The sequence below is a fragment of the Peromyscus eremicus genome, chromosome 4 (genome assembly GCF_949786415.1).
Source record: "Peromyscus eremicus chromosome 4, PerEre_H2_v1, whole genome shotgun sequence".
Lineage (NCBI taxonomy): Eukaryota > Metazoa > Chordata > Mammalia > Rodentia > Cricetidae > Peromyscus > Peromyscus eremicus.
Window position 1 is genome coordinate 76,369,030 of NC_081419.1, and position 26,612 is coordinate 76,395,641.

The 26,612-nt window shown below is 47.5% G+C and overlaps 1 protein-coding gene across 1 annotated transcript in view; it reads right to left on the reverse strand.

The window, feature by feature from the left end:
• The window catches only part of Prr5l (proline rich 5 like), a 59,463-nt gene that overhangs the window by 15,893 nt on the left and 16,958 nt on the right, over positions 1 to 26,612 (reverse strand). Inside the window, exons 4-6 of the mRNA XM_059260999.1 lie at positions 16,837 to 16,894; positions 9,977 to 10,068; positions 3,888 to 4,028 (exon numbers count right to left, since the gene is read on the reverse strand). Of these exons, the coding sequence (XP_059116982.1) occupies positions 3,888 to 4,028; positions 9,977 to 10,068; positions 16,837 to 16,894 (291 nt within the window). The remainder of the gene's footprint in view (positions 1 to 3,887; positions 4,029 to 9,976; positions 10,069 to 16,836; positions 16,895 to 26,612) is intronic.

Genomic DNA, 26,612 nt, shown 5'->3' on the forward strand with positions numbered 1-26,612 from the left:
GAGGGAAGAGACAAATGCAGAGTAAGTGACTATTCACTGGGATGAACTTGACTGTGGCCGTGGGAATAGGCATGGCAATCGCCACACACTGCTCTCCACTCCCCTTGAGCTCAAGCATGAGAATGCTTAGCGCTGAAAATGAAAAGGATAAGAAAATAAGCTGCTTTACTTAGGAAGGCCTGCCCAAACCAGAGGGGGGTACTCAAGGCAGTAGGAAAAAAGGGGGGCAGGAATCAAACCAGACCTCAGGGCAGAGCATTCCAAGCCATAAACCACCTTTATTAGGTCTCAAAGTCTAATAAAGGCTTTCTTCTTCTTTTATTTTTATTCTCTTGCTAGTTCTCATCAACTTCTTCTCTAGCTTTTCCCCCAGAAGAGAAATGACAGGAAACAGAAGTGGCCAAAGGCAGGAGGCAAATGGATGATAACCCAGCTTGGAGCTGGGTAGCTCTCCCAAGGACACGGCCTGTGAGGGCATCCTCAGCCTTCTGCCCCACCGCTAGCCCACTTAGCAAAACACAGCCCATAAATGACAACTTTTCATGGCCCAGTATGAAACAAGATGCTGAGCCCTACAGTCAAAAATTATTAAGAATGTTGAGTGGGAGATGGGAGACTATTAAACTAGGCACAGGGCCCTCCAAGGACAATGTCACACATCTTGCCTCTTGGGCAGGGCCCCATACTGATGGAAGGCCTCCCTCATCATCTGGGGGGGGGGGACCCCTTGAGAACAGGAGCTCTCTACCTATAGCAGGAGATGCCTTTGTATCTTCCTATAAGGGAGGGATTGGCTCAAGAATGTTTGGAAGGCTGGTGGAAAGAGAGAGCTGAAGTCTGAGGAAGGCTCTTTTTCTTTGTATCAGAGTCAGGTTATTTTGGGAAAATTATTCCCAGGTCTCATGTCCTGTGGAGAGTAAGGGCCTAGAAAAGAACAGACAATTGACAGTACATTCCCTGTAGCAGGCGTGGCTCCAGAGTGGATTCCCTGAACATTCTATTCTGACTCCCAAGCTGCTGCCCCTCAGGCCCCAGAAAATAGATTTGGACCAAGGAAAGACCTACATTGACTGTTGTCATCCTCCTGCCTCAGGTCTGTGAGATCCAAGGGAGGAAGGCTCCAGGAGATCTAGTCCCAGGAGGTGCAGAGGGAAATGATGCCAAGTGCCCCACCCTGGAGTGTGACCATCTTACAAGTTCTTAGGGTGTTTCCAGTACCTAGGAGCAGACAGGAAGGAAGGCTAAGAGGACAGAGCGAGAGTGAATGAGGAATGGCTGACTGGTCCAGCTCCCATGGATCAGTCTGTACTCCTGTCAGTTAGCTAACGTCTCTGATCGTCCACCACCTTGACGAGGGAAAACCAAGGAGACCCACAGCAGAGACTGTTTCGTTGCCCAATTTTCCAGAACTTCAACACAGCCACGGAGCTTCTCTAGCTTCACTCTTTTATAAGAAGAAGCCACCATGGTCCTCAAAGGCCATGGACTTGGGTCCTCTTCAGTAAAATCTTACTAGCTGGCTCCGTCCCTTTCTGAACTTTTATGATCAAGACTGGGCTGCGTGCTGAGGGTGCAAGCGTGAGGAAGGAGCTGAAGATTTTGCTTTGACTGTTCCAGACAACAGTGTTTACAACAGAGAGAAAGTGAGTATCAAGATCCCAGCCCCACAGGGACCAAGAAGGCCAGAGCACCAGGTAAGCCAGCTTCCAATACCTGATGGAAAGGTGGAAGGGGCTGAAGGTCCAGGGGCCATCTTGAGCAGATTTCCTAAGATCAGACGGAAGAAGTTGCAGGTACACAGCATGGTGGGTAAGTTGGACAGGGCAGAGTAGATGGAAGTTCTGGGGCATCTTCAGGGGCTTTAAAGGGTGGTGACATGTGTCATCAGGTTGTTCTACACAGGACCCAGACCCTCAAAAGGCTTTCATGGATAAAAACAGGTCCTCCTGCAAGTGGGGAAAAATCCTCAGAGGGCAACCACATCCACAAATAGAAAGGGATGTGTAGTAGTTAACGTCACTGTCAGAATGGAAACCCCCACCCCTGGGGAGCATGCCTGCCTGTCTGTGAGGGCTTATCTAGGTTATAGAGGTGGGAAGACCCACCCTACACATGGACAGCACCATTCCCTGGGCTGGAGTCTCAGGCTGCATGGAAAGAGGAACCCAGCTGAGTACCAACATCCACCCCTCTCTGCTTGCTGATACAGATACAAGATATGGTGGGGGCAGCTGCCGCACCTTCCTGTTGCCATGGCTTCTGTGCGGTGATGACTGGAAACCTAAATGACCCTTCCTCTTTTAAGTTGTTTTTCTCAGGTATTTTGTCACAGCAAAAGGGGAAGTAACTAACGCTGGATGCCTCCCTGGAGGGTTATACGCACAAACAGAAAGTGGAGCCCGGCTTCCTAACCCCACTCCCAGAATCCTCAGGGGCTCCTTTTCTACACACCATATGTGGGAGCTAAGCTCTGTGTTCAGTACTTCAGATGCAAGCTGCAGACACTTTTCCACGCCTATCCCTTCCTTCCCTCCTACAAAAAGGCCGGACCTAGACTGATAGCCACCGTCATCTCTAAGATGACCCTTCCTCTTTTCTGATTACAGGAAAGGGGAATACGCAGAAAGACGGCCCCAAGATAACCAAAAGCACAGTAGCTGGGGGAGGTGGGGCTGGTGGCGTTCCTCCAGTCATCAAGAGCCTGGTGGAGACTGGAACCTGAACTGCACAGCCATCCATGGGGAAGGACTCCCCAGGGCAGGTGGGTTCCACCTGACCTCACTCAGTGTCACAGCTGACTGGGCAAAAGGGATCCCCAAACCCAACATGCACCGATCAGATCCGTTGCCCCAAGAAGGAAGCAGGATGTTCTGAGTATTAGAATCTTAGCGCTTCTTCCCAGCTGAGGGATTTCACTCAAGTGCAGAAGTGTCCTGTTATTGTTTCCTCATCTGGAGCATGGGAATAACAACAATGCTGACCTCATAAAATGGTTGTTTGGATAGTTTAAGAAAACAGTACATTTATAGTCCTTGTGCCTGCACCTGGCAAACAACCAGAGCCTGAGAAGTGTTAGCTCATCTTCCTGTTGCAAATTTAGGATCGGGATGAGAAGACAGCCTGGAGCCATCTGGGTAGTGTCTCGCTGGAAACAAACACCATGGCGCGTCACATGTAATCGGATCCAAATAATTCCACAAACAGCGACAGACCAAGTCTAGCAGCAACCAGGCAAGGCCACAAGAGACAGCATCACAAAAAATAAGGAAGAATCATCCAAACAGAGACCAGAAAGTGACCAGAGCTGGTGGCTCTGAGACCTGACATGGTCTTGCTTTGCCATGATGCCCATTTAGGAGTTCTAGGTCTATCTTGACTACTATGGTAGATACTTTGGTATTATTTGCACTCCTTGGCTCCTAGACATGGTTGAAGAGTACAGAAGGATGTCTACTCCTCACTAGCTGGCACCACAATGAAAGCCTACCTGTGTGCTCAAAACTCTGGGCTGGGTGGGTGCTGAGGTCAGAAGCATGAGGGAAATGTTTAGGATATGCCTTGACTGTCCCAGACCACAGGGCATTCAGAACAGAGGGAATGCAAGCACCCAAATCCCACCCTCCCAGGGACTGAGAAGGCCACAGCACCCAGTAAATCAGGTTCCAGGTCTTTCCCCCCTTATTCCAATGCCAGCACCGAGGACAGCACTGGGGTCCTGATGGGTGTACAGCAAATACATGAGCCAGTGACCCAAGAAACACATACGGACAAGAAGGACGCACAGCTCAGCTACCCGGCTCTGCTGTTAGACCTCCTCCCCACCTCCATCAGGGCTGGATTATTTCACTCCTGGCTGGCATGAGGAGCAGGCCTCCCCCAGCGCTCACCTGCAGAATGAGCAGCATTTGTATAACGGATGAGGGCAGCTTGGACTGTGCCAACAGCAGCAAGTCACCCAGCTTCACCTTCAGCAGGACCAGGTCCCGGAAGCCCAGCAGGGAGATCTGGCGGATGGTCAGCTCCTGTCCCTAGGGAAGAAGACAGGTGATGTGGTGAGAGGTGAGTGCTTGCTGGATCCCCACCAGCCTCAAGTAGTTCAGGGGAAGTGTTTGCACTCAGGATGGACTGGACAGGCATGTGCAAAGCCTGTGGGCTGTCCCAGAAGACCCAGATCATGTTTCCTCTGGCATTAAGACAAGGTATGGATCAGCGTGTTTTTGATAACCCAAAGATGATACAAGACACATATTATAGGGGCCATGCTGTCAGGAGACTCCAGTGGTTGGCAAGGAGAGAGAGGCAAGGAAGGTGGGAGAAAGAGACAGAACAGATTATGACTCTCCCCCCCACCACCACCACCCCCCACTTCAAGGCTGCTTTCTCAATTTCATCTGCTAAATATTTAAGTGCTCATCACAGGTCAGGCAACATCAGCCCTTACGTGGTTACATAAGATGTTAGACTCTTACATAATCACAAGTAACTAAGGGAAAGTGATTTGTAAATAGAAAAAGTGTCACTACTTATTGGAGTAGTAGGCAGGAGATTAAAAATACCAAGAGTCACGAGGGTTTACATTTGCTGGACTCTGTGTGCTAGGCAGGATCCTAAGCACTTAGATGTAAACAGTGCATGTCATCTCCACTTCTGTGGTTTGTGTGTGTCCTTCTCAAACTCATCTGCTGGAACCCTGGGACTTAGAGAGGCATTTTTACATTTTTGAAGATGTATTTGCATGTATGTGTCGTGGGGAGGGATAAACTTGACAAACCCCCACTGTCTTGATTAAATATGACTCTTCCCTGTGCCTATGATGGCACTTCAAAGTGAGATCAGCACAGGAACCAGCAGACAAGACAAACCAGCGGCTCTCTCCACGCGGGTGGGCATCCTCCAATCAGCTGAGGCCTCTTCAGAGCTTGCTGTATGCTGTCTGTCTGTGGAGCTGGGGCCTGGACTCTCCTTAGAGGCCCCGCCACGCTGTTCTCTGTCTGTGGTATTAGTAACCTTCTAGTAATCAGACTCCAGCAATCCTCAATGGTCCCCCTCAAAGTCATCTGAGATGTTGCAATGTATACCTCAAGGTTTTTTTGTTTTTCTTTCTATAGCATTAAAATGATTACAAATTACAAATGAAAGGTTCTTTTACTTGGTCTTTGTTAGGTCTCAGGGAGTACATATGTCTATAAATGACATTCTTGGCTTAGCTCAAGCTGGACTAGAGGATTTCTGACTGTTAGATAAAACCCAGCATTTCCTAGAAACTTGTGGAATGGTTTCCACCCATCAAAAGGAGTAATTTCCCTAGCCTCTGGCAGAAGGGACATATGGCTCTCCATTGACATATACCAGAAGTGGTTCCATATCAAAGCCCATGCAGGCCTCCAGGCTCCCTCAGTCCTTATTCACAAGTACTTGTTATACATTTCAAGGCCCCCACACTAGAGTTCTGGCCCTTCTCACTCCCCTAACTCCTCCTGCACTGTGCTAGCTCCCAGGCTATTCCAGGTCCCTTTATAAGGGCAAGGTGTTTCCTTGTTACAATCCCCCCATCTCTGCAATTCTCTTCCCCACCATTCTCTCTCTCTCTCTCTCTCTCTCTCTCTCTCTCTCTCTCTCTCTCTCTCTCTCTCTCTCTCTCTCTCTCTCTCCTCCCCACTTCCCTAGCTCATGTCCAGTCTGCTGCTTCTTTTTCTCTCGGCTCTGGACTCTTCCAGATGCCTCTGGATGTTCTCTCTCTCTTATCCACAATAAAAAAAAAAAAACAAAAAAAACTTCCCCCTAATCACAGAGTAGACATCTCAGTGGTTTCTTTACTGTGTCCCTCACATACACTCTTAGTCATTCACTACCTAAAAAGTTGAGAAGCTGGGATTACCCATGCTTGGTAGCTAGATGGCTAGGATGCACCACCCAACACTAGCCTTCATTACTCTGTTTATGCCAGGCTACTTGATGATAGAGGATGCTGGGGGAGGATGGGAACTGTTCAACTTTCGTTCATGGGCCTCTGTGGTATCCGTAGTAGAACTGCTTGATATAAGTCATGCAAGACAGAGAAAGGGAAAAAGGCAGGCAAGGGCAAGCAGACATTTAGAAACTAGTCTGAATGTCAGTCTGGAGGAAAGAGGAGACAGCAAGGAACAGGAGGGCAAGTCCAGAACTCCCCTCCCCCACCAGCAACTGCAGAACTACTCTGCATAACTGGAAGCCCCTCAAGGCCACCCAGGCACTGGGGGCCTTCCACTTGCCAGCCACAGGGATGACTCCTGGGACTTTGTCATTTTGTTTTGGATTTCACTTTTAAATCATTAGGTAACAGATATTTCTAGGCTATGATTCAGTTAGGACAGGGTTCGGGCAAGCAGAAGTCACCTTCCGTATATCCATACAAGAAACCACCCTTCAAAGGCTTGTATTTATCTTCTGGATTTTTCTAGAAAGTTTTTACCTCTATAAAGTTAAACACATAACCTTTAAACACACATAGAGACCGTAGTTTGCATGCCTTTATTTAGCTTAGTTTAACTTGGACATCTTTGCATATCAGCCCATTTTGCTTTTCCCTTGCCCCATATTACCTTAAGGCCGCACAGTATTCTAATAAGTGAGTATACTCTAACTGCCATTTCTTCAACTAAAACTCCTTTTATACTACAACAATGCTGTAGTAAACGTGTTTATCCATGATTCTCTGGACACTTTGGTTAGTGTATCCTGATTGCTGCCACTCTTTCAAAGAAAACAGACACTATCAAAACCACCTTTAAAAAGGGATGGGGAGATGGTGCATTAAAGTGAGTGCTGAACAAGCCTGAAGACCTGAGTTTTAGCCCCCAAAACCCACATTCAAAAGACCAGAGGCAGTCTGTAATCTCGAAACCAGATAGGCAGAGCCAAGCAGATTCCTAGGGCTTCCCAGTCAGATAGCCCAGCCAAATCAGCGAAATAACAAGCTTGGGAAGACCCTGTCTCAAAAAGGGAAGGGCATCTGACATTGGCCTCTGGCCTCTACATATATGTTCACACATGTGCATGTGTGCAGGTACACACACACACACACACACACACACACACACACACACACACACACCTGGGCACACACATGTTTTCTGGATACTGCCACATTAGCCTCTCAAAAGAATGAGCCGACTCACGCTCCCAGTGAGTATATGGGAGCACCTTTTCTCACACAATGGAGGGGATGGAGATGACTGTTGAAGTGGGCAAATGTGGGCATTCAAAGAGCAACCCATTCCAAACCCACTGGCTTGGCCAGGCCAGAGAAAAACAGATCCAGACAATTAGGGCAGCATCTCTTACTGAACCTTTCAATCCAGGCTGCAATGTGGAGCTTTACATCTATGGCCCCAGCAGCCACAAAGGCTTTTCCACAGGCAAAATCTGTCTTCTCAGACTGTCAGGAAATGCACTGGAAGGGAGACATGAGGTGCCCAGTTTATTCTAATAGAAACAAGTCAATCGCTGCTTCCTGGGACTTCTATTCACAGCCATTAACCAAGGCCCTGGGGTGTCCTCAGACTGATACAGCAGAGAAAGGACACCTACTCATTCAAAAGCAAAAGCAAGTCTATCTCGGTCCTTGAAACAGAAAATCACCTCCACGGTACCCAATGTACAGGCCGCCCACTTTGGGTGCCTTCTACCTTGGTGCCCATGTGTTATAGGCTCCCCTCACCCCCTTTGAATAGTCCATCTTTGCTTTGAATCTATGCCTCTCCCACTCAGTCTCAGCTAGCAAATAAAATGTGTCTGCACAGGCAGATGCCATTCAAGGTCAGCAGGGGAAGAAAGTGGCCAGGGCGTGAGGGCCACTTAGTTGCTGGGGGTGAGAAAAGTGAAATGAGCAATACTTCATATTGCCAGAGCTGACTGCTTTTTAAGAGAATCAAAACAGAACCATCCTAGGTCTGGAGGACTGTGCTCCTGCCTGGCTCTGAACCCCTCCGTGCCCATCCCGACCCACACTTCACATTCTATAACCATCACCATGTCCTAGCAGTTGCTACACAAAAGACCCTGATTTGCACATCCCTTTCCTTTGAATTATAAACAGATCAAACACAAGATACCGGTTAAATTCTGTTTTCACATACACGTGCGTCAGAATCCATTCTTTGACATTTATATAAAATTCAAAGTTAAGGCAACACCTTGTATTTTTATTTGCTACATCGGCGAACCCTACCCTCAGGTCTCTCTCTGAGGACCTGCTGCTCGCTAAGGGGTGACCGCTGCAAGGGAAAGGGTATCTGTGGGGGCAGAAGCTGCAGGGTCTCCAGCCCCACTGGTCCAGACTGAGGCTGATGAGAGGAACGGGCTACAGGCTACTACATGCACTGTGTTGCAGGAGCCGTGAGAGGCAAGTCTGCAATGGGAAGTGACATCACTAAACAACATTTTAAATATTGGGTATGGAGCACAAGGCATCCCATACTCCTTTAAAACACCGTGAGTGCAAGCAATCTCCCGGGGCCTTCGCTGTGGAATGAGGAAATTCCAACCATTGCTGGTGGCTCGGTTTCCAGTCCGCTTATTACACTCACCCTTCAACAAAGCCAGACCAGCCAAAGAAAAGCCTTAACCCCAGGGTGGCGAGAGGAATGTGAGCAAGCTGCAGGTATGTGAGAGCAATTTGGGAGAGGAATAGCTGGCCAATTAAACTAGGCTGCCTGGACAGCAGGGTTCAGAGACCTGCCTGTCTCCTGCAACCACTGAGGTTAGGATGTGTGGCTCTACTGACTTTTATTTATTTTATTTATTTATTTGTTTGTTTGTTTGTTTATTTTGGTTTTTCGAGACAGGGTTTCTCTGTGTAGCTTTGCGCCTTTCCTGGAACTCACTCTGTATCCCAGGCTGGCCTCGAACTCACAGAGATAAGCCTGCCTCTGCCTCCCAAGTGCTGGGATTAAAGGCGTGCACCACCACTGCCCGGCTCTACTGACTTTTAAATGGATGGTGAATATCTGAATTCAGAGCCTCATGCTTGCCATGGCAAGCTGTTCACTGTCGAATAGCCTTCCCTAACTCCCACATTCTAGAAAGACACGTATTATCATTATTACTTTAAATTACATGCATAGGCTTGTGTCTCTGTGGGGGCTTATGCTTATGAGTACAGGGACCCATGGAGTTCCGAAGAGGGCACTGGCTCCCCTGAAACTGGAGTTACAGGCAGTTGTGAGCCATTCTACATGAGTGTTGGGAATTGCACCCAGGGCCTCTAAAAACCATTACAAATTCTTAACTGCTGTATTATCTCTCCAGCCCTAAATCCCAATCCCACACTTTTCAGGGACTGAATGGTGCTGTGTACAAAGTTAAACACCCCCCGAACTAACACTGCAGAACTCCAGCCTGCCCATCCCCCACTCCTCACCCAGCACGGTTAGCTCATGCAGGTCTTCGGGTGAGAGTCCATCACAGACAGCAAGGAACGGTATCCTTCCCCATGACTTCCAGACAACAGTAACTTGCTTAAAATGTGTTTCAAGGAGACCGGGGTGGAGGTGGGGGTGGGGGTGGGGGTGGGCAGCAGAGTATAAGAGGGTGAATATGATAAAAGTGCATTAGACACACATGTGAAGCTATCCGAAAGAACCAAGACTTTCTGATCAATGTGCACTAATAAAGTATTTGAAAATTGCGCTTCAAAGAGAATGCCAGTGAGGAGAGGCGGAGTGAGAACGGAGAAGAAGGAAAAAGAAAACCCACCCTGCTCAGTATATATACCATCCAAACCACAAGGCCAACAAGATCCTTCAAATGGCTGGTTATATATAAGACTCTCTTTACTTGAAGTTGGGGGCTAAATATAGACGCAGAGAGTCCTCAGAAGCCCTCCAGCGCCCTTTCTCACCAAGGTGCCCACCTCTAGACTGTCGCCCTCTTAGCAAGAGGCCTGATCACCAAGGTCAGTGGAAGAGACAGGCTGTTGCATGCCAGTGACACTAACCTGAACCGGATAAAATATCGCCTGCAGGGTGGGGAGAGTCTCGGTGAAGAAGTGGTCCCAGACTTCAGCCAGAACCTCAATCCGACTGTCACCTACACATGGGAGAGAAGATGGGAGAAAGAAGAGAAAATGTCATCACTCCCAGGAGAGGCCACAGGACAGCTCCTCCTCAAATGTGGAGCTGCATACACTGCGGAACTCATACCCCGGAGCTGCTGACACCCAGGGTCTTTGTCAGGCTCCAGGGTCTTTGTCCCTGCTAAGTCCACCAGGAGATTTCCTCGAAGGATACACACAGCAATTGAAATCCAACGTCGCTGGTGAGATCCTGAATGTAAATTAAGGAACAGCCTTTGCAGGCCCAGTGAGAGGCTGTTTAAGCCACAAAGTATGACAGCGGTCAGTGTGTACCATGAAGTGGTACCCAGGGTTCACATGGTGGAAGCTCAGGCCCCAGGGTGGTGGGTGGGGAGTGCGGCTGCATGCTTGTAATCCCAGTACTTGGAAGGTAGAAGCAAAAGGGTCATGAGTTTGAGGCCAGCCTGGGCTATGTATAGTGAGTTTGAGGCTAGCCTGTGCTCTATAGTAAGGATGGCGGAAGAGAATATTTAAGAGGTGTGACCCAGTCAGAGGACATTGGGAGCCCTGACCTTGGAACAGACTAGTGTCAGGCTGCAGAGTAAGGCCCTTTTGGTGAGAGTTTTGAAAATGAGCTGTGTGGGAGGCCAACTCCCACCTTTCCAAGGGTTCTTATGAGAAGGAGAGAGGGATAAGAAAATATTAGATAGAAAGATAGCGAAGAGGAGAAAGACAGAAACACGGAATAGCTTTGGGAGGACCTGGGTCAATGCCCAATGTCTTTACTGTTTACTCAAAAGGGCTTTCTATAACAATGCCCCCTTGCTAGATCAAAACACACCATACAGCCAAGTGTAGACCCTTCCAAACACCTGGTAAACACACCCTAGATCAAATCATCTCCTTATGCAGGCCTGCTGGGTAAAGCAAGCTCAGATTGGTTTGCTCTGATGGGCATCCACAGAGCTGGTCTCTGGCTTCTGCTCTGGCTTCCTGGCTTCCCATGTAATCCCTTCCACACTTGCCTACCACCACAATGCCACCCATCATGAGGCTCCTACCAGAAGACACACCAAAGTGTTGAGCCTCCAAATCAGTGAGCCAAGTCAACTTCTTATTTAGAAAATGACCTTGGATTTTTTTTTTTTTAAATAGCAAAATTCAAGTGAGAAGCCTCAACTGGAAACACACAAATGTGCTTTTCTATCCCCAAACTCAGAAAAGGGAGGTGAAGGTTTACAACCACATGACAATCGATATCCACGAGTGTTTCCAGCATCTTCAGACACTATGCTAAACTACTGATCAGTACGATGTGAGTAGGCCCTGTTACCCCATCTTACAGGCTCAGAAACCACAAAGACCTACGCTAACAACTCACAGCTCAAAGGCAAAGCTCAAAGACCCTGACCTCATGGTCTTTATCTGACTGTATTGAAGGTTGTTTGCACAATTATACACTGATCTGTTTGCAGTTATACACTGCTCCATTTGCACAGTTGTTATCCACTGCTCTGTTTGCACAGTTATGCACTGCTGTTTGTAGTTATACACTGCTCCATTTGCACACTTGTTATATACTCCTCGGTTTGCAGTTATATACTGCTCTGTTTGCACAGTTCTACACCTGCACAGTTCTACACTGCTGTTTGCATAGTTGTATACTAATCTGTTTGCACAGTTATACACTGCTATTTGCACAGTTGTTATCCACTGCTCTGTTTGCACAGTTCTACACTGATCTGTTTGCACAGTTATACACTGCTGTTTTCACCATTGTACACTGATCTGTTTGCACAATTATACACTGTTGTTTGCACAATTATACATTGCTGTTTGCACAGTTGTACACTGCTCTGTTTGCACAGTTATATACCTGCACAATTACATACTGCTGTTTGCATAACTGTACACCGATCTGTTTGCACAGTTATACACCGCTGTTTGCACAGTTGTGCACTGATCTGTGTGCACAGTTATACACTGTTGTTTGCACAGTTGTATACACTGATCAGTTTGCAGTTATACACTGCTCCGTTGGCACAGTTACATACCTTGGCCTGATTCTGGGTTTGAGCTGTCAGGTGAGAAGCAGTAAGACGATCTACAGTATCACCTTCACCCACTGTTGCACCATAGCTGGGAGGCACCTCCTGACAGTGCCTGCTCACCCCTGGCACCAGGAAGCCAAATACCACCCACAGGCTAAAGTACACAGGTCACCTCATGCCACTGAAGGGATGTGAGAGGAGAGGGCCTGGTTGAAGTAGCTGCTGCTTAATGACCTAGATAGCAGAGCTTATGGGCTACTGTCTGCTCATCCTGAGCAGAGAAACTGGGTCAGCCAAGACAAGACACCCAGAGATGTGTTTGGCAAAACACCACTAGTTCCATGGAACGAACCTTGATAGATTCATTTAGTGTCTCCCGTCTATTAATTTAATGGCCAATAAAGGCAGTAGCTGGGGAGAAAGCACAGAACAAGGGCACAGCTGGTCGCCAGCAGCTGCTGGGAGGTCAGGCTGGACGCAGACCCGTGCCATGCTCTGCCTTCCCTGGCAAAGCACTCATCAAGCGTTGCTGGAATTGTCCCAGGCTAGAACTTGAGAAGCTGAGACAGGTTTGTCCTGGGCCAGGTTTGTCCTTCTTATGTTTTAGGTGCAGAGCACCCAGCCAGACACATCAATAAACCACCAGGTAAAGGCCTTCATGGCAAGGAATGGCAAGTGCCAAATGTGTAGGTTTCTGCACATGCCAGGTCTCTCAGGGGCAGGAGGTTCCTATCTGACCCAAATAGGTGACATTCCAGTCAGTAAGCCTTTCTAGTGAGTAGGGACATTCCCTGTTTTCTCTTAGGAGAAGGACACTTCTACAATGTGGACTACACAACCACGAGGCTCTGTCTCCTCCTCCCGTGTCTTCATCCTCAGCTAGATTTCCCTCAGTCTTTGGACTGTGGCTATGCAGGCTTGATCTCAGCCCCTCATCTCACCGGGCTTCCTCAGAACACAGAGCCTTTGCCTATGATAATTCCTCTGTCCAGACTTCTCCTTCCCTCCCTCTTTGCCTAACGTGCCTGTTAATCCTCCTTGTTTCGGTTCAGATTTTATTCTTACAGTCTCGCTTTATTCCTCCAGTGAATCAAACCCCCTCCTGTGTATGTTAGTAGTACTAGTCTTGGTTACACTCATACCCAACCACTCACACGCAAATGACATACTAATACATGGTGACTTGATTCTTATCTGTTCCCACTTCCAGGTTAGCAGCCTCAGCGTCTAGCAAAGGACCTGGCATCCAATAAGTGACTGATCAGCCACACAGAACCACCTTGCAGATGTACACAATGCTCATGCCCTGCAGGGATGAGGCAAGGGAATCAAAGGGTCCAAGCTGAACCCCGAAGAGGAATGAAGGCTATTTTGGTGGCTGTGTTCATGACCCTTACCTGAAGCCTTTTACAATGAAGGGAAGGGGGGAGAACCCTGTGATGCAGGGCTGTGCCTACTTCCGTGCTAAGATGGAGGCCTCGTGGATGCTTAAAGGAGTCCTTCCACCCTGCAGCTGAGAGGTACGTGCTGGGAGGCTGGATCTGACTGATGGCTATGAAGGTCAGGAAGGAAAGAAGGTTCCAAAGAGTGTTCTGTCAGAGCAGCAGGCACAGACCAACAAAGGAAGAAAGAGGTAAAGGAAACAGGTAGCTTCATGTCCAGAAATAGTCCACCAAGTCAGAGTCAGCTCCCTACAAAGGTGAAGGTGTGAATGGAAAGTTCTAGATGTCTGTCATCGAATCTGCCCTCTGATATACCCCAGGAATCAGATCAGCGGCAGCAGCACACAGGTTGCTATCAAAAACATCCTGAAAAGCAAGGCCAGTACAGCTGTAGGAAAGACTGACAACATGGAGTCTCTCCTGTCCAGCAGCTGCCATCCAGTACGGCTGAACACAGTAACAAACCCAAGTACAAGTGCGAAGTGCCAGGGGACCTTCACCTAGGAATGGCACAGGGCATCCTGGTCATTCTTAAATTTTATTTTTTGTGACATGAGAGCCCTTTCAACCAAACAAAACTATTCTTGAAGTTCTAATACATGAAATCTATGAATCATTCTGTCTGAAGATGAGAATGTCTCTTACATGTCCTTCTGTGCCTGTTCTGTGTACAGAAAGGGCTCCAACACCACAACCCTAAGACTAGGAAGTCTCGTGGGAATGCCTGCAACGCATCACCAGGTCCGTGCTTTGGGTTTCCAAGCACAAAATCTTGGATGATCTTCGGTCATCCCATCTAAGCTCTATCTCTGAGTTTCCAATCTTGAGTCTATCTCTGATGATGGTCACTTATATCCATACTTCCACCTTCCTAATTTAAGGACATCTAATTCTTCTCAATGCCTGCTTTATAGAGCTGGTTTTACACATTTCCAGGAGCTGTAATAACGCCCCAGAAGATAGACATACAAGCGGAGTGGCCAGGAACAAGTGGTTCTTGTCCCTCCCTTGGCTGGAGGGCTACCTTCCACATCTGTGCACTAACCTGACTCCCAGATACAAAGAACTACTAAATTCTGGTCAAAACAGGTACCACTGACGGATGAACAGATGAAGAAAATGTTATCTAGCTATATACTGGAGTATATGACTTCAAAAACACATGGTATCTTCTGACATGTGACAACACATTCGGACTTAGAGGAGATTATGTCCAGTAAAAGAAGCCACTTACAAAAACGCAATTACTGTATGATCCCTCTTAGTCAAAACTCTGGAAGCAAGGCGTGAATGGTGGTGTAAAAACATGGGTGCTCAATGATGTGGAATTTCTAGTATTGAGGTGAAGAACTGGAGGCCACAACATAGAGATGATAAAAGTTAGTGCTGTGGACTGTGAGGTGGTGACAGGGGGACATTTTATATCATATGTTTTATTATAATTTCAAATGATTAATTTATGTTGTGTTTGTGTGGTGTATGAACCACATGCATACATGGGTGCAGGTGCTCAAGGAGGCCAGAAGAGGGAGTCGGATCTCCTGGAGCTGGAGTTACAGGCACTCACTTCTAAGTGCCTGATGTGGGTGCTAGGAACTGAACCGAGGTTCTCTGCAAAAACAGCAAGCATCCTTACCTGATGAACCATCTTTCCAGCCCTAGTTTCAAAGAATTTAAAGCCCTGGTTTTATTGCAGGATATTTGTACACTGTGTGAAGATGTATTGCTGTGATTGGTTTAATAAAAAAGCTGAACAACCAACAGCTAGGCAGGAGGTTAGGCGGAACTTCCGGGCAGAGCGAAGAACTCAGGGGATGGATCCAGGCGCCAGGATTTCACCAAGGAGACACAGAGGAGTTGGACATACAGAATGAAGGAGAGATTAAAAAAAAACAAACCATGTGACAGAGCATATATTAACAGAAACAGGTTAACTAAGTTATAAGAGCTAGTTGGGAACAAGCCTAAACTAAGGCCAATAAGGCCAAGCTTTCATAATTAACAGTAAGTCTCTGTGTCATTATCTGAGAGCTGGTGGTCCAAAGAAAGTCTGACAAGAAAGTCCAACTACATGGTTCAATGGGTATTTACAGACAAGAGAAACAAAACCCACAGCCTAAATGTGAAAGAAAAATGTGTATGCACGTGTATGCAAGTGTGTGTAAAAATGCCTTTCACTGGACACAATGTCCTCAAGGTTCACACATGTTGTCACACATCAGAATGTTTTTGAAGTCACGTACTCCAGTATATGGCCATACGAAGTCTGAATCTGAACATCCATTTGACCTAAACTGAGATCACTGGGCTAGAGCACAAAGAACAGATAGACACATATAACATATGGTGTTATATGGCCCTTATATATAAGCCCTCACCCCATTCCATAACTTTAAAATGGGAATCTGAGTTGGGGATGTAGCTCAGTTGCTAGAGTACCTACAAGGTATGCACAAAGCCCTGGGTTTCATCTCTAGCTCAGTATAAACCAAGTATGGTGTTGTATGCCTCTAATCCCAACACTTGGGAGATGGAGGCAAGAGAATCACTTCTATGTCATCTTGCGCCATGTAGGAAATATGAGGCCAGCCTGAGATGAGAGAGAGAGAGAGAGAGAGAGAGAGAGAGAGAGAGAGAGATGGAGGGAGGGGGAGGGGGGGAAGGAGGAGGGGAGAAGTGGGGAGAGGAGGAGAAAAAGTCAATAGAAAACTAAGGAACAAGCTAAGATGAGTCCCCAGAAACCCTTTCCCTCAAAGTCAGTTCTTTCCTTTGAGACCAGCTCCCTTCTCCAGTCAGTTTCTTTCCATTCCGTCAGTTGGATTTTAAAACCACAGACAGACCAGGAAACTTCTCTTCATCTTTCAGACCACATCCCATTGAGTGGGAGCTGGCTGGTCCTAACATTCCCCCAAATAAGGAGCACTTCTGTCTACTGTGATTCCAAGAAACATATTGCAACAGTGGATGGGGAACAGCCTGGAGCAGGCCAGAGCAACCAGCAGCATCTATGCTAAGCATCTGCCTGTATCCCTTCAAAGGACACCACCCGGACACATCCGTGTAAACCCCTTACCCAGGTCTCCAATACATCACCCCATCCCAATCCAGGTTTGCAAAGGCAGTCTGGGTAGCACAGACGGGGGGCAGCTGGTTCAGACCCCTGGATGCAGCAAGAAGCAGGAGTGACTCACTCACTGGGAATCTGCTACTTTCGGACACAAGCATCTCAGCTGTGCAAACATGGGGGGCTGAGTCACGGCCCGGGCACCAGGGCCTCCCTCGTACTTGCCTTCACACTCCTTGATCTTCTCCTCCACGAAGGACAGTCCTTTTGCAAGAAGCTGATTCTGCCGAAAGAGAACAAAGAGCACAAGAGCTGGGAGACTCTGAGGCGGAGTGGCCAGCCCTCCTCCGATTCCAACGTGCAGCGCAGACTTTGCGGGCCTGTTGGGCCAGTCAGGCCTTGACGTTTAAGAGGCCCTTTGTCCTCCTGGAAGGGCAAGAACTCAGAGGAAGACTGTGGGACACCACGCAGCCAACGGGCAGTAAGCCAAAAGCCGAACACAGTTGCCACCCAAACTCTCAAACTAAAGAGGCACAGAAGGGGCCCAGCCCGATTCGCTGTTGAGCCCAGTGTCCTCGAGGTCCTGGATGGCTTCAACCCACATGGAGAGTCTTGGCAGATGGGAAATTAAACAGAGGTAGATGTTTTTCTTCTTAAGAATAAGTTCAAAGGCAAGTGTAGTGGTGTATGCCTTTAATCCCAGAACTCAAGAGGCAGAAGCAGGTGGATCTCTGTGAGTTCAAGGCTAGCCTGGTCTACATTGTGAATTTTTTTTAGAACAGCCAGAACAACAAGGGAAGACCCCCTTTTCACTTAACACAGTAGAAAGAGATCATATGCAAACTCTTGGGCAGCAGTAAGCATGTCTCCATCAACAACAGGATGTGCATGGGAGAGCTGTAGAGAGAGCCAGGCTACGCTCTTTCCTGTTGCAACCAACCTGTTCTCCAGCTCTGGTCCAGCGAGTGCATCCTGCCTCTGGGTCAGAAAGCAAGAACACAGGCCGAAGTCAGCTGGTCTAGACGGCCTGGCAGCCAAGGTGGATGTGAAAGATTCCTCAGATGAGAGGAAAGGACAGTCAGTCACTCCACCTGAGCATCAATTCCACTGTGACCTTGGAGGATCTGTCCTAGTACTTCCTCTGAGTCAGTCCAGGTGAGGTTCTCAGAACATCACCTCGGTGCTGCTCAAGACTCCTCATGTCAACACGGGTACCCCAGCCTTCCTCCAGAACCAATGGGCAAGCTCTTAGTCACCTTTCCAAGGCACATATTCCGAGTGCAACCAAGACTCCTTCCAGAAAGGTGTTTATACCACCTTGTTCCATCTCTCTAATTAGCTACACTAAGGGAAGCAGCAGCAAATTAGGATGATAAAGGACATTAATAAAAATCAGTCCGGTTATAACATGAATTAATAAATACTTCCAGGGCTAGGGACATATGTCAGTAGGGGAGAGGTACTTGCTAGGCGAGCCTGAGCACCTAAGTTCAAGTCCCCAGCGCTGTAGAGGGTGAGGGCAGGAGGCTCTCCCTGGGGTTTGTAGTCTGCCCGTCTAGTTCCAGGTTTAGTGAGAGATTCAGCCACAAAGGATTAAGGTGGAGAGTGAGAGACAGGACATCTGGCATCCGTCCTCTGGCTTCCACATGTACACAGACACATGTACATACCCCCCCCCCCCGACACACACACACAAACTGAATATATCCATTGGGCTTTTCGACCCTGGAGGACAAGGACCACTTCTAACTTTAGTACTCCACTCCCAGCACAATGCTGGGTAGAGCTGGTGCTTGGAAAATCTTTGTTGAACTTAATCCACTGCCTATTTTGGTGACAAGAATGATTTTGTATTTGTAAGGAGTCAAGATAAGAAACAGAATGTTTTTAAGGGGCTAGGGGAGGTGACATAGGGTCCCTAAATCTGTCACCATTTTCTTCATTTGCTAAAAATTCCTTTGCCCAAATCAAAAGGAATAAATTCCAGCAGACGGCCCAGAGCCTCCTTCCTGGCCCTTCGTCCTCTCCCTTCGAGGAGATACTGGAAGGAAAAATATGTGTTTCCAAGGAAAGGGAGTTATTTCTGGCTTAGGGGGGAAATGACACAGAAAACATTCTTTCGAAGTCTCTCATGATACACAGCACGGAAATTCTGTAGCTTGGATCAAAACAAACAAAAACGTAGGGTCCGAAGGAGCCTTTCGGGTCACCGACTGCTTCTCCCTGCCTGGGGCCTGCGGTCGCCATAGTCTGCTCACACACAGATTTGCTGATATTTAAGGGGCTCCATTTTCCAAGAAGCTAAAAACCCCTTGAAAAGCATGCCACAAACGCTTTGATCTTCCCGTAACTGAGGTTAGGTTAGAGTTTCCTTCCCCAGATTCCAACCCACAGGAATGCAGCTCGGATTCCACCAGGAAGCCTTCATTCAGTGCCTGCTGCATCCTGCAGGATTTTCAGGGGCAGCCCAGCACCCAGCTCCCCTCCTCTGGAGAACTCCTGCCTTGACCCCCTTCTCATTCACACACCAACTTGACCATAGCCATACTCTCTGTTCAGCCACCAGGGCTGCTCCTGTCCCCACTCCCCTCCTGGGGCCCCGCTGATCAAGAGTCTTCCTCTAGTGAATCTGTAGTCACATGTCTGCACTCCTGTGGATCCTGCATCCCTTAGGGCCTAGCATTGGAAGGGTGCTGTGGTGGGAGCTCAGTGCTCTGCAGTTGCCATCTCTGAGTGTGTATGTGTGTGTGTGTGTGTGTGTGTGTGTGTGTGTGTGTGTGTGTATATGTCTGTGTGTGTCTGTGTGTGTATGTGTCTGTGTGTGTCTGTGTGCGCTGTGAGGTATGGTGTGTGTGTGTTGTGAGGTGTGGTGTGTGTGTGTGTATTGTGAGGTATGGTGTATGTGAGTATGTGTGTGTGTTGTGAGGTATGGTGTGTGTGTGTGTGTGTGTGTTGTGAGGTACGGTGTGTGTGTGTGTGTGTGTATGTTGTGAGGTATGGTGAGTGTGTGTTGTGAGGTGTGGTGTGTGTGTGTATTGTGAGGTATGGTGTATGTGAGTATGTGTGTGTGTTGTGAGGTATGGTGTGTGTGTGTGTGTGTGTGTGTGTGTGTGTGTGTGTGTGTGTGTTGTGAGGTATGATAGGATACAGTAACACAAAAGCACAGGGAAGTCTGGAGCCACCACGTCCCAGGAGAGTTTGCAGGCCTTCTTCATGCCCAATGTCTGGGCCACACCCACACTTCCCCACCCTGACCTACCACGCTGTCATCCTAGCCCTGAGGTGGAGATGAGTTGGTGTTAGTAGAAGTCTAGGTCTAGCCATGGAGATCAGGGTTAGACACATGTCTACTAATTCTTGAACAGAAGCATGATGACACCCATCCCCACCAGGGTCTGGCACTGCTGTGACACATTTGCCAGGTGGGCCTTGTCCCCCACCCCCATCCCCACCCTGTGATCTATGTGTCACTGTTGAGATTTCAAAGACTTCTTAAGGGTTACCTGACTTCTGTATGTAGCAACAGCAGACCCACGGGAAAGAAATGGAAGTCCGTACCCCATCTACAGCCACATTTGATTTAGCACTGGGCCTTGCAGCTTATGAAGCGCACACCACCACTATCCACTTGACCTGAGAAGATGCCAGTTTGGCATTTATGGAACTTCGGCCTGCTCAAAGGTTCTGAGAGACAAAAAAAAATCCAAGGATGGGAGAAAAAGGAAGAGAGAAGGATGTGAGGGAGAAAAGGCAGGAGAGAGAGGATGGGAAAGGGAATAAGAGAGAGAGGTAACTATTCTGTATTACTTTTCTAAGCATCTGTTCTTCCTGGACCTCACCTCAAAGAATTTCCATCCCTGACAAGGGCCTGAATCCAGAAGGTTCTTAGCAGACATTTGCTGCTAAGCAGCGTTGACATAGCAAGACTCTACTTTGCTCTCCCTGCCCCAAGGCTCTCCCTACCACCCTCCAGCCAGCCAGCTTCCAATCACAAACCACCAGTTCATTAAATAGTAGCTCCTTAGGAAATGACTTGGGACTTGGCAATGGGCCGCTTGTTATTTAACACATCCTTCTGGCACATCATCAGTGAACTTGGCCACGGACAAAACAGCACATTAATGAAGTGGCAGAAGGATCCGGAAGTGGAAAGAGCTGACATTTTTTCCCCCTAAGACACAGAGAAATGGGCTGCACACAGAAAAATGAGGCTTGGGAAAAATTCCGACAAGGATGAGGAGGAAAGCGTCCCAAGCCATCTGCCTCTGATAAGGAAATTATAGGCTTATCCTGGGCAGCATGGGACTCAACGGAGGTGCTGAGATGAATAGAGAAGAGGACAGGCATGTGTGGGGTACAACCTGTCAACTGTGTACGTCAGGCAGGGTACCTCCCAACCCAGTCAGAGGAACCCAGGAAAGAAAGTAATCAAGAAGGCTGGGGAATAATGCCAGCCCCACCTTCCCAGGAGGAAGAATTCCATGCCAAATAGGATTACAGGCATGTACCACCATTCCTGGCTTCCGGGGTGTTAGGAATTGGACACGGGACCTCATGTATGCTTGCCAGGCACTCTGCCAACTGAGTCACACGCCCAGCCTTCATTATAATTCTCAAGAAAGCCTCCCATATTAAACAAGAATTCACAACAACCTTTACTTCTCACGACCATCGGACAGCTGACCACTTTCACTCATTTTAACACCCCGTGTGCAGCACCTACCACGGCTTGTTGTGCCTCTGTTTTGCCTCCTCACTACTTCTGGCTCATTCTAGTCCTTCTCCAGTCTATAAGAAATCGCTCAATTTCAGCCGGGTGGCAGTGGCACACGCCTTTAATCCCAGCACTCGGGAGGCAGAGCCAGGTGGAGCTCTGTGAGTTCGAGGCCAGCCTGGTCTACAGAGCAAGATCCAGAACAGGCACCAAAACTACACAGAGAAACCCTGTCTTGAAAACAAAACAAAACAAAAACAAAAAAGAAAAGAAAAGAAAGAAAGAAAGAAATTGCTCAATTTCATACATAACAGGCTCCTGAAAATATCTTCTCCCCAAACAACAGACTTACATGACTTCAAAGGAATCCTGCTCCATAGAGCTAGGAAGGGTGATCAAGCCCAGAGCCACACCTGGTCAGAGTCCACCTTCAGGTGATTTCTTTTCAGTGTTTTGTACCTATGCATTCTTTTCCTTCACAATTCAAGATGCAGTAACCCAAATCCAATGGAGCCAATGATCCATTACCTCAGCATACCTATTGATTTTCATCTTTATCTAAAGACTATTGAGGCCTGGCATTATCAATTTCAAGACTCATGTTTCCACTTAGTTTCATAAAGTATGAGAAAAGTACGATAAAAATATTCGAATAATTGCACAGAATTCATGCAACTGCGTCAGAGGCTGAGGGCAAGAAATCTGCCGAAAGGTAACTCCTGGCTGGCAGAGAATACTCTCTGTACCCCGACTTAGATAGCTCCACCTCAGAGGTCAGAGTGGCCCCCAGGAATTTCTAGGCCATCCGGATGTTTACAGGCTTCATCACACCTTTGTCCCAAATACCAGTCAAACCTCAATCCGAATGACCTTCGCACCTAAAAACATAATCCTCACCCAGCCTCCTTGTCAAAGACCCTTTGTGCACTGGCCCCATTTTTAACCTACAGAGTATGCATGGAATTACCCTTCCTCCCTGATAGCCACCTCACAATCTCCATTTCCTTTTGGGGAATCTTGCTTATTACAGAAGTCTTCCAAAATGAATCAAAAAGGGGAGCTGTACCTTTCCTCCCCCATTCAGTTGGGATTTGATGGAAATCACAAGAGCTGTTCTCATTATCCCGTCCCATCCATCCCTTACAAGTCTCATTTTTCTTTTCTTTTCTTTTTTTTTCTATATTTGTTTTTTGTTTTGTTTGTTTTTCGAGACAGGGCTTCTCTGTGTAGCACTGGCTGTCCTGAAACTCACTCTGTAGACCAGGTTCACCTCCCACCTGCCTCTGCCTCCTGAGTGCTGGGATTGCAGGTGTGCACCATCACCGCCAGGCTCGTCCCATTTTTATAATTATTTATTGTATTTATTTATATTTATTTATTCTGGGCTTCATTTGAAGACCCTGCCATCCATTCCCATCATCAGGCAATGCTGCTGCTGTGTGTGCTGCTGATAGTAGACTCATTTACACTCCTGCACTGTTTACAATTTTAAACTTCATTCTGTCTAGGACCCCTCAACATCATCTCCTCTCTCAGCTACTGCCAAGTGCACATTTCCATAACACTGTGATGATGAGTCTTTTCCCGGGGCTCTTGCAGCAATCAGATAAACAAACGTATGCACATACCTATATCTATATTCACATACATGTGTATGCTAACATGCACATGTGCATGCACATGTACACACACACACACACACACACACACACACACACACATACACACACACACGTTTCCCTCCTCCCTAACACTAACTTACCCAGAGCCTTTGACTTTAGCGCAAGTTTCTATATGAAGCAAAACTTTAATCCCACCAAAAGAAAAAGAAAAAGAAAAAAAAGGAATCTTCTGGGCTTGGGGGCAAAGTTTTTAGGAAATAGTATAACCCACAGATGCAGAACTAAGAAGTAAGGTATTGGACACCCTGCCCCTCAACTATGAACCACAGAGATACCTTATGAGGCAATCCAAAAACGCAGATCATTTTATAATAGCTGTTTTCAAGCACGATAGAGAGCCAATTATTCCTCCAAGCAGTCACTAGGGCAGAGTGCTACTTGGAAACCTCAATTTTCCTCCCAGGCGATTCAAAACACACAGGGGAAAGTGGGGAGGGGAGTCCGTCCTGGAAATGTCAGAGGTTGCTCTGGCCAGTGTCTCATGGAAATCGATTCAGGCTCCCACGCGTCGAACAGGCTGTCTTCTCTGTGTGCAGAGCAGAGATAAGTACCACTCTTCTACCTGCTGCCCCAGCCCTCACCTCAGGTTATTTTCATTATTCTTCACTGTGGATGCTCTTTCTTTAAAACTGTAAAGTGAAAATGCTCGCCTGTGTTTGCAAAAGCAGAGCCTCAGACAGGAAGAGCTCTCACTGGAAGGGGAGGGTCCCAAGAGGGGGCAGACCTCACTTCCAAATGGAGGCGCCTGGGGATGGGGGTCTGAGCCTCACACTCAGGAAGAGCACAGGGTCCAAGGAGCTTGTTTACATTCTTCTGAGCCAGCAAGGGTTAGGGACTTTCCTAATTGCCTGGGACTCTGCTTCTCATAGGCCCCGACTTCCCTCCAGGTCCTTTGTTGGAGCCTCTTATGGCTTCACCCCTGGAAAGGAGACTGTTGGGAAGCTAAGTTTGCCTCTGTGAGCCTGACTTTCTCCTGTGGAGATTTCTTTTGCAGCCTTGGAAGCCTCCTCAGCAGCACCCAGCCCCGGCCTGCCCACATGAATGTCTCCTGAACCACCTTCACCGTGGGGGCCATCACCAGGGCCACCTGTACCACTGTCGTTTGTGAGCTATTTTTTTTTTTCTTAAAACTATTTGTCAAAATGGTCATTGTATATTAAAAAGAAACCAGTAGCAGCACCACTTACCACAAGTGGAAAATCCACTCAGAAATGAACTCACAGCAAACAAAATTATGCCACAGCACCTTAGCTAGTCATGTATGTATCCCTAGCTAAAGATACCAAGTTCAAGGCCAGGTCCCTCTTCCTTACATAAGGAGACTGCCAAGTCCTGAAGAAGACAGTCCAAGACTCTCTGGCATGAGTAGAAGGGCTGAAGGAAAAAATTTTAAAGGGAAACACTTTCTAAGCCCGATCTTATTCATTGCCATTGTATAGGTCACCAAATGTCACTTCTGGTATGTATGGTAGACAATCTCTCCTACTCTCCTAAAAGGTCGACAGAACATCCAATATACACTCTACGAGAGAGAGAGAGAGAGAGAGAGAGAGAGAGAGAGAGAGAGAGAGAGAGAGAGAGAGAGAGAGAGAGGGAGAAAGTAAATGCTTAAAAACACCATGGAGTGTGTGGGGGCGGGGGCTGTACACCCACAGCTTAAGAAACAACAACAACAACAACAACACTTAAAACCTCCATTAGAAGAGTGTCTGGAGAGCCGTCTTTCAGTTTAGCACCCTAAATAAGGAAAACCCCAGATTCAAAGTTCTGAAAATCAGTCCCCACACCACACCCCAAAAAGAAGACTCAGCATTCACCACACAGCTTCTCTGGTTAGGATCCTGATAGGAAATGACATGTGGTTATTAGTTTTGAAGTATCTGGCATCTTTGTATGCAGTATTAGCCGCCCTCCCAAAACCTCAGGGCTTCCCAGATGCACAAGTCCCCACCCAGACACACCCTTCCTACTGGCCTAGGGGTAGCCCCCAACACCAAAAGACAGCTGACATTTAAGACTCCACTGAAACCACACGGACCATGTCTCTTTGAAATGTCAAGGCAGAAAGCAGCCAGGCCCAGCAGGCTTCTTCAGAACTGGTGAAAAAAAAAAAAAAACACTTCTCTTCAGCCTTGCTTCAAATCAGTCAATAGAGACCACAGGGGGCAGAGTGAGGTAGAGGCTGACCTTTGAGTGAAGGGCAACTGAGATGATTCACAGTCAGGACTCTATCACATACATTCTGAGTCTGCAGGCTTCCTCCCCACATATCAGATGCTATGGTCCAAGCACCTGAGGATGGCCGGACTGAACTCCATCCAGGTTTCCATTGGATCTTGGTCTGTCCAGGTTTAGAGTGAGTGTTTCCTGCTGTGTGTGTGTGTGTGTGTGTGTGTGTGTGTGTGTGTGTGTGTGTGTACACAAGTGTGCACACACATGCACATGTATGTATGTACTGGTGTTAAGCTGACTGACATCTGTCATTCTTTAAAAGTGGAAATATAAGAGTTTGACATTTCCTGCTGGGCAGTGGTGGTGCACGCCTTTAATCCCAGCGCTCGGGAGGTGGAGCCAGGCAGATCTCTGTGAGTTCGAGATCAGCCTGGTCTACAGAGCAAGATCCAGGACAGGCTCTAAAACTACACAGAGAAACCCTGTCTCGGGGAAAAAAAAAAGGGGGGGGCGGGGGTTGGGGATTTAGCTCAGTGGTAGAGCGCTTGCCAGGCCCTGGGTTCGGTCCTCAGCTCCAGAAAGAAAAAAGAAAAAAGAAAAAAGAAAAGAAAGAAAGAGTTTGACATTTCCTGACGCTTGAATAGAAAAACAAAATGATTTCTGCGTTTTTAACAAAATTCTCTTCAAACAGCTTTTTAATTGTGTCCTATTTAGACATAAAACAATATAAAACACACTGCAAACAGGATCATATGGATTTTTACACTCCTTTCCCATTCAAATGGATGCTTTGCACGTCAGAATAATAAACAAGAAGCAGCATAAATGTAACAAACACTATTACTCTCTTTTGTGTGCTAGTCAGTAAGGGCTGTGTAAATAACTATTTAGTCCCTACATTAACACTGTATGGGTATGTCCTAAAGGTTAGGTCCTGGTTTTAGAGAAGAGGAACCTGAAACAGAGATGCAGCCACTTGCTCATGGTAACACATTCAGTAAACGGCTGGGCCGGGCCCTGAACCTGGGTAGCCTGCCTCAGTGACCCGTGATCTTGACTACCATGCGATGTTGTCTGCTTATAGTTAGCCTGAGTTCTCCACCGCTATTATGTCATGCGAACCACAAAACGAGGTGAAATGAGCTTCTCGTTTCACAAGCGAGGAAACTGAGGCACACAGAAAGAAAGCAGCTTGCCAAGCCCACCCTAGCAAACGAGCGAGAAGTAGAGACTGACGTCATGGGAGTGTCACCTCGTCGGTTACTCCCTGTCACCCAGCAGCTCCCAGACACCTTTGGTTAGAGTTAAGGAAGCAGCTTAGGTCTATGGCTTACAAACTGTCCTTTGCAGAGACCTGGGACCTTGAATTTCGTAGCCTCACGACAATGTGTAGACAGAAGGGAAGTTAGACTGTCAAATCCAATCCTGCCTTC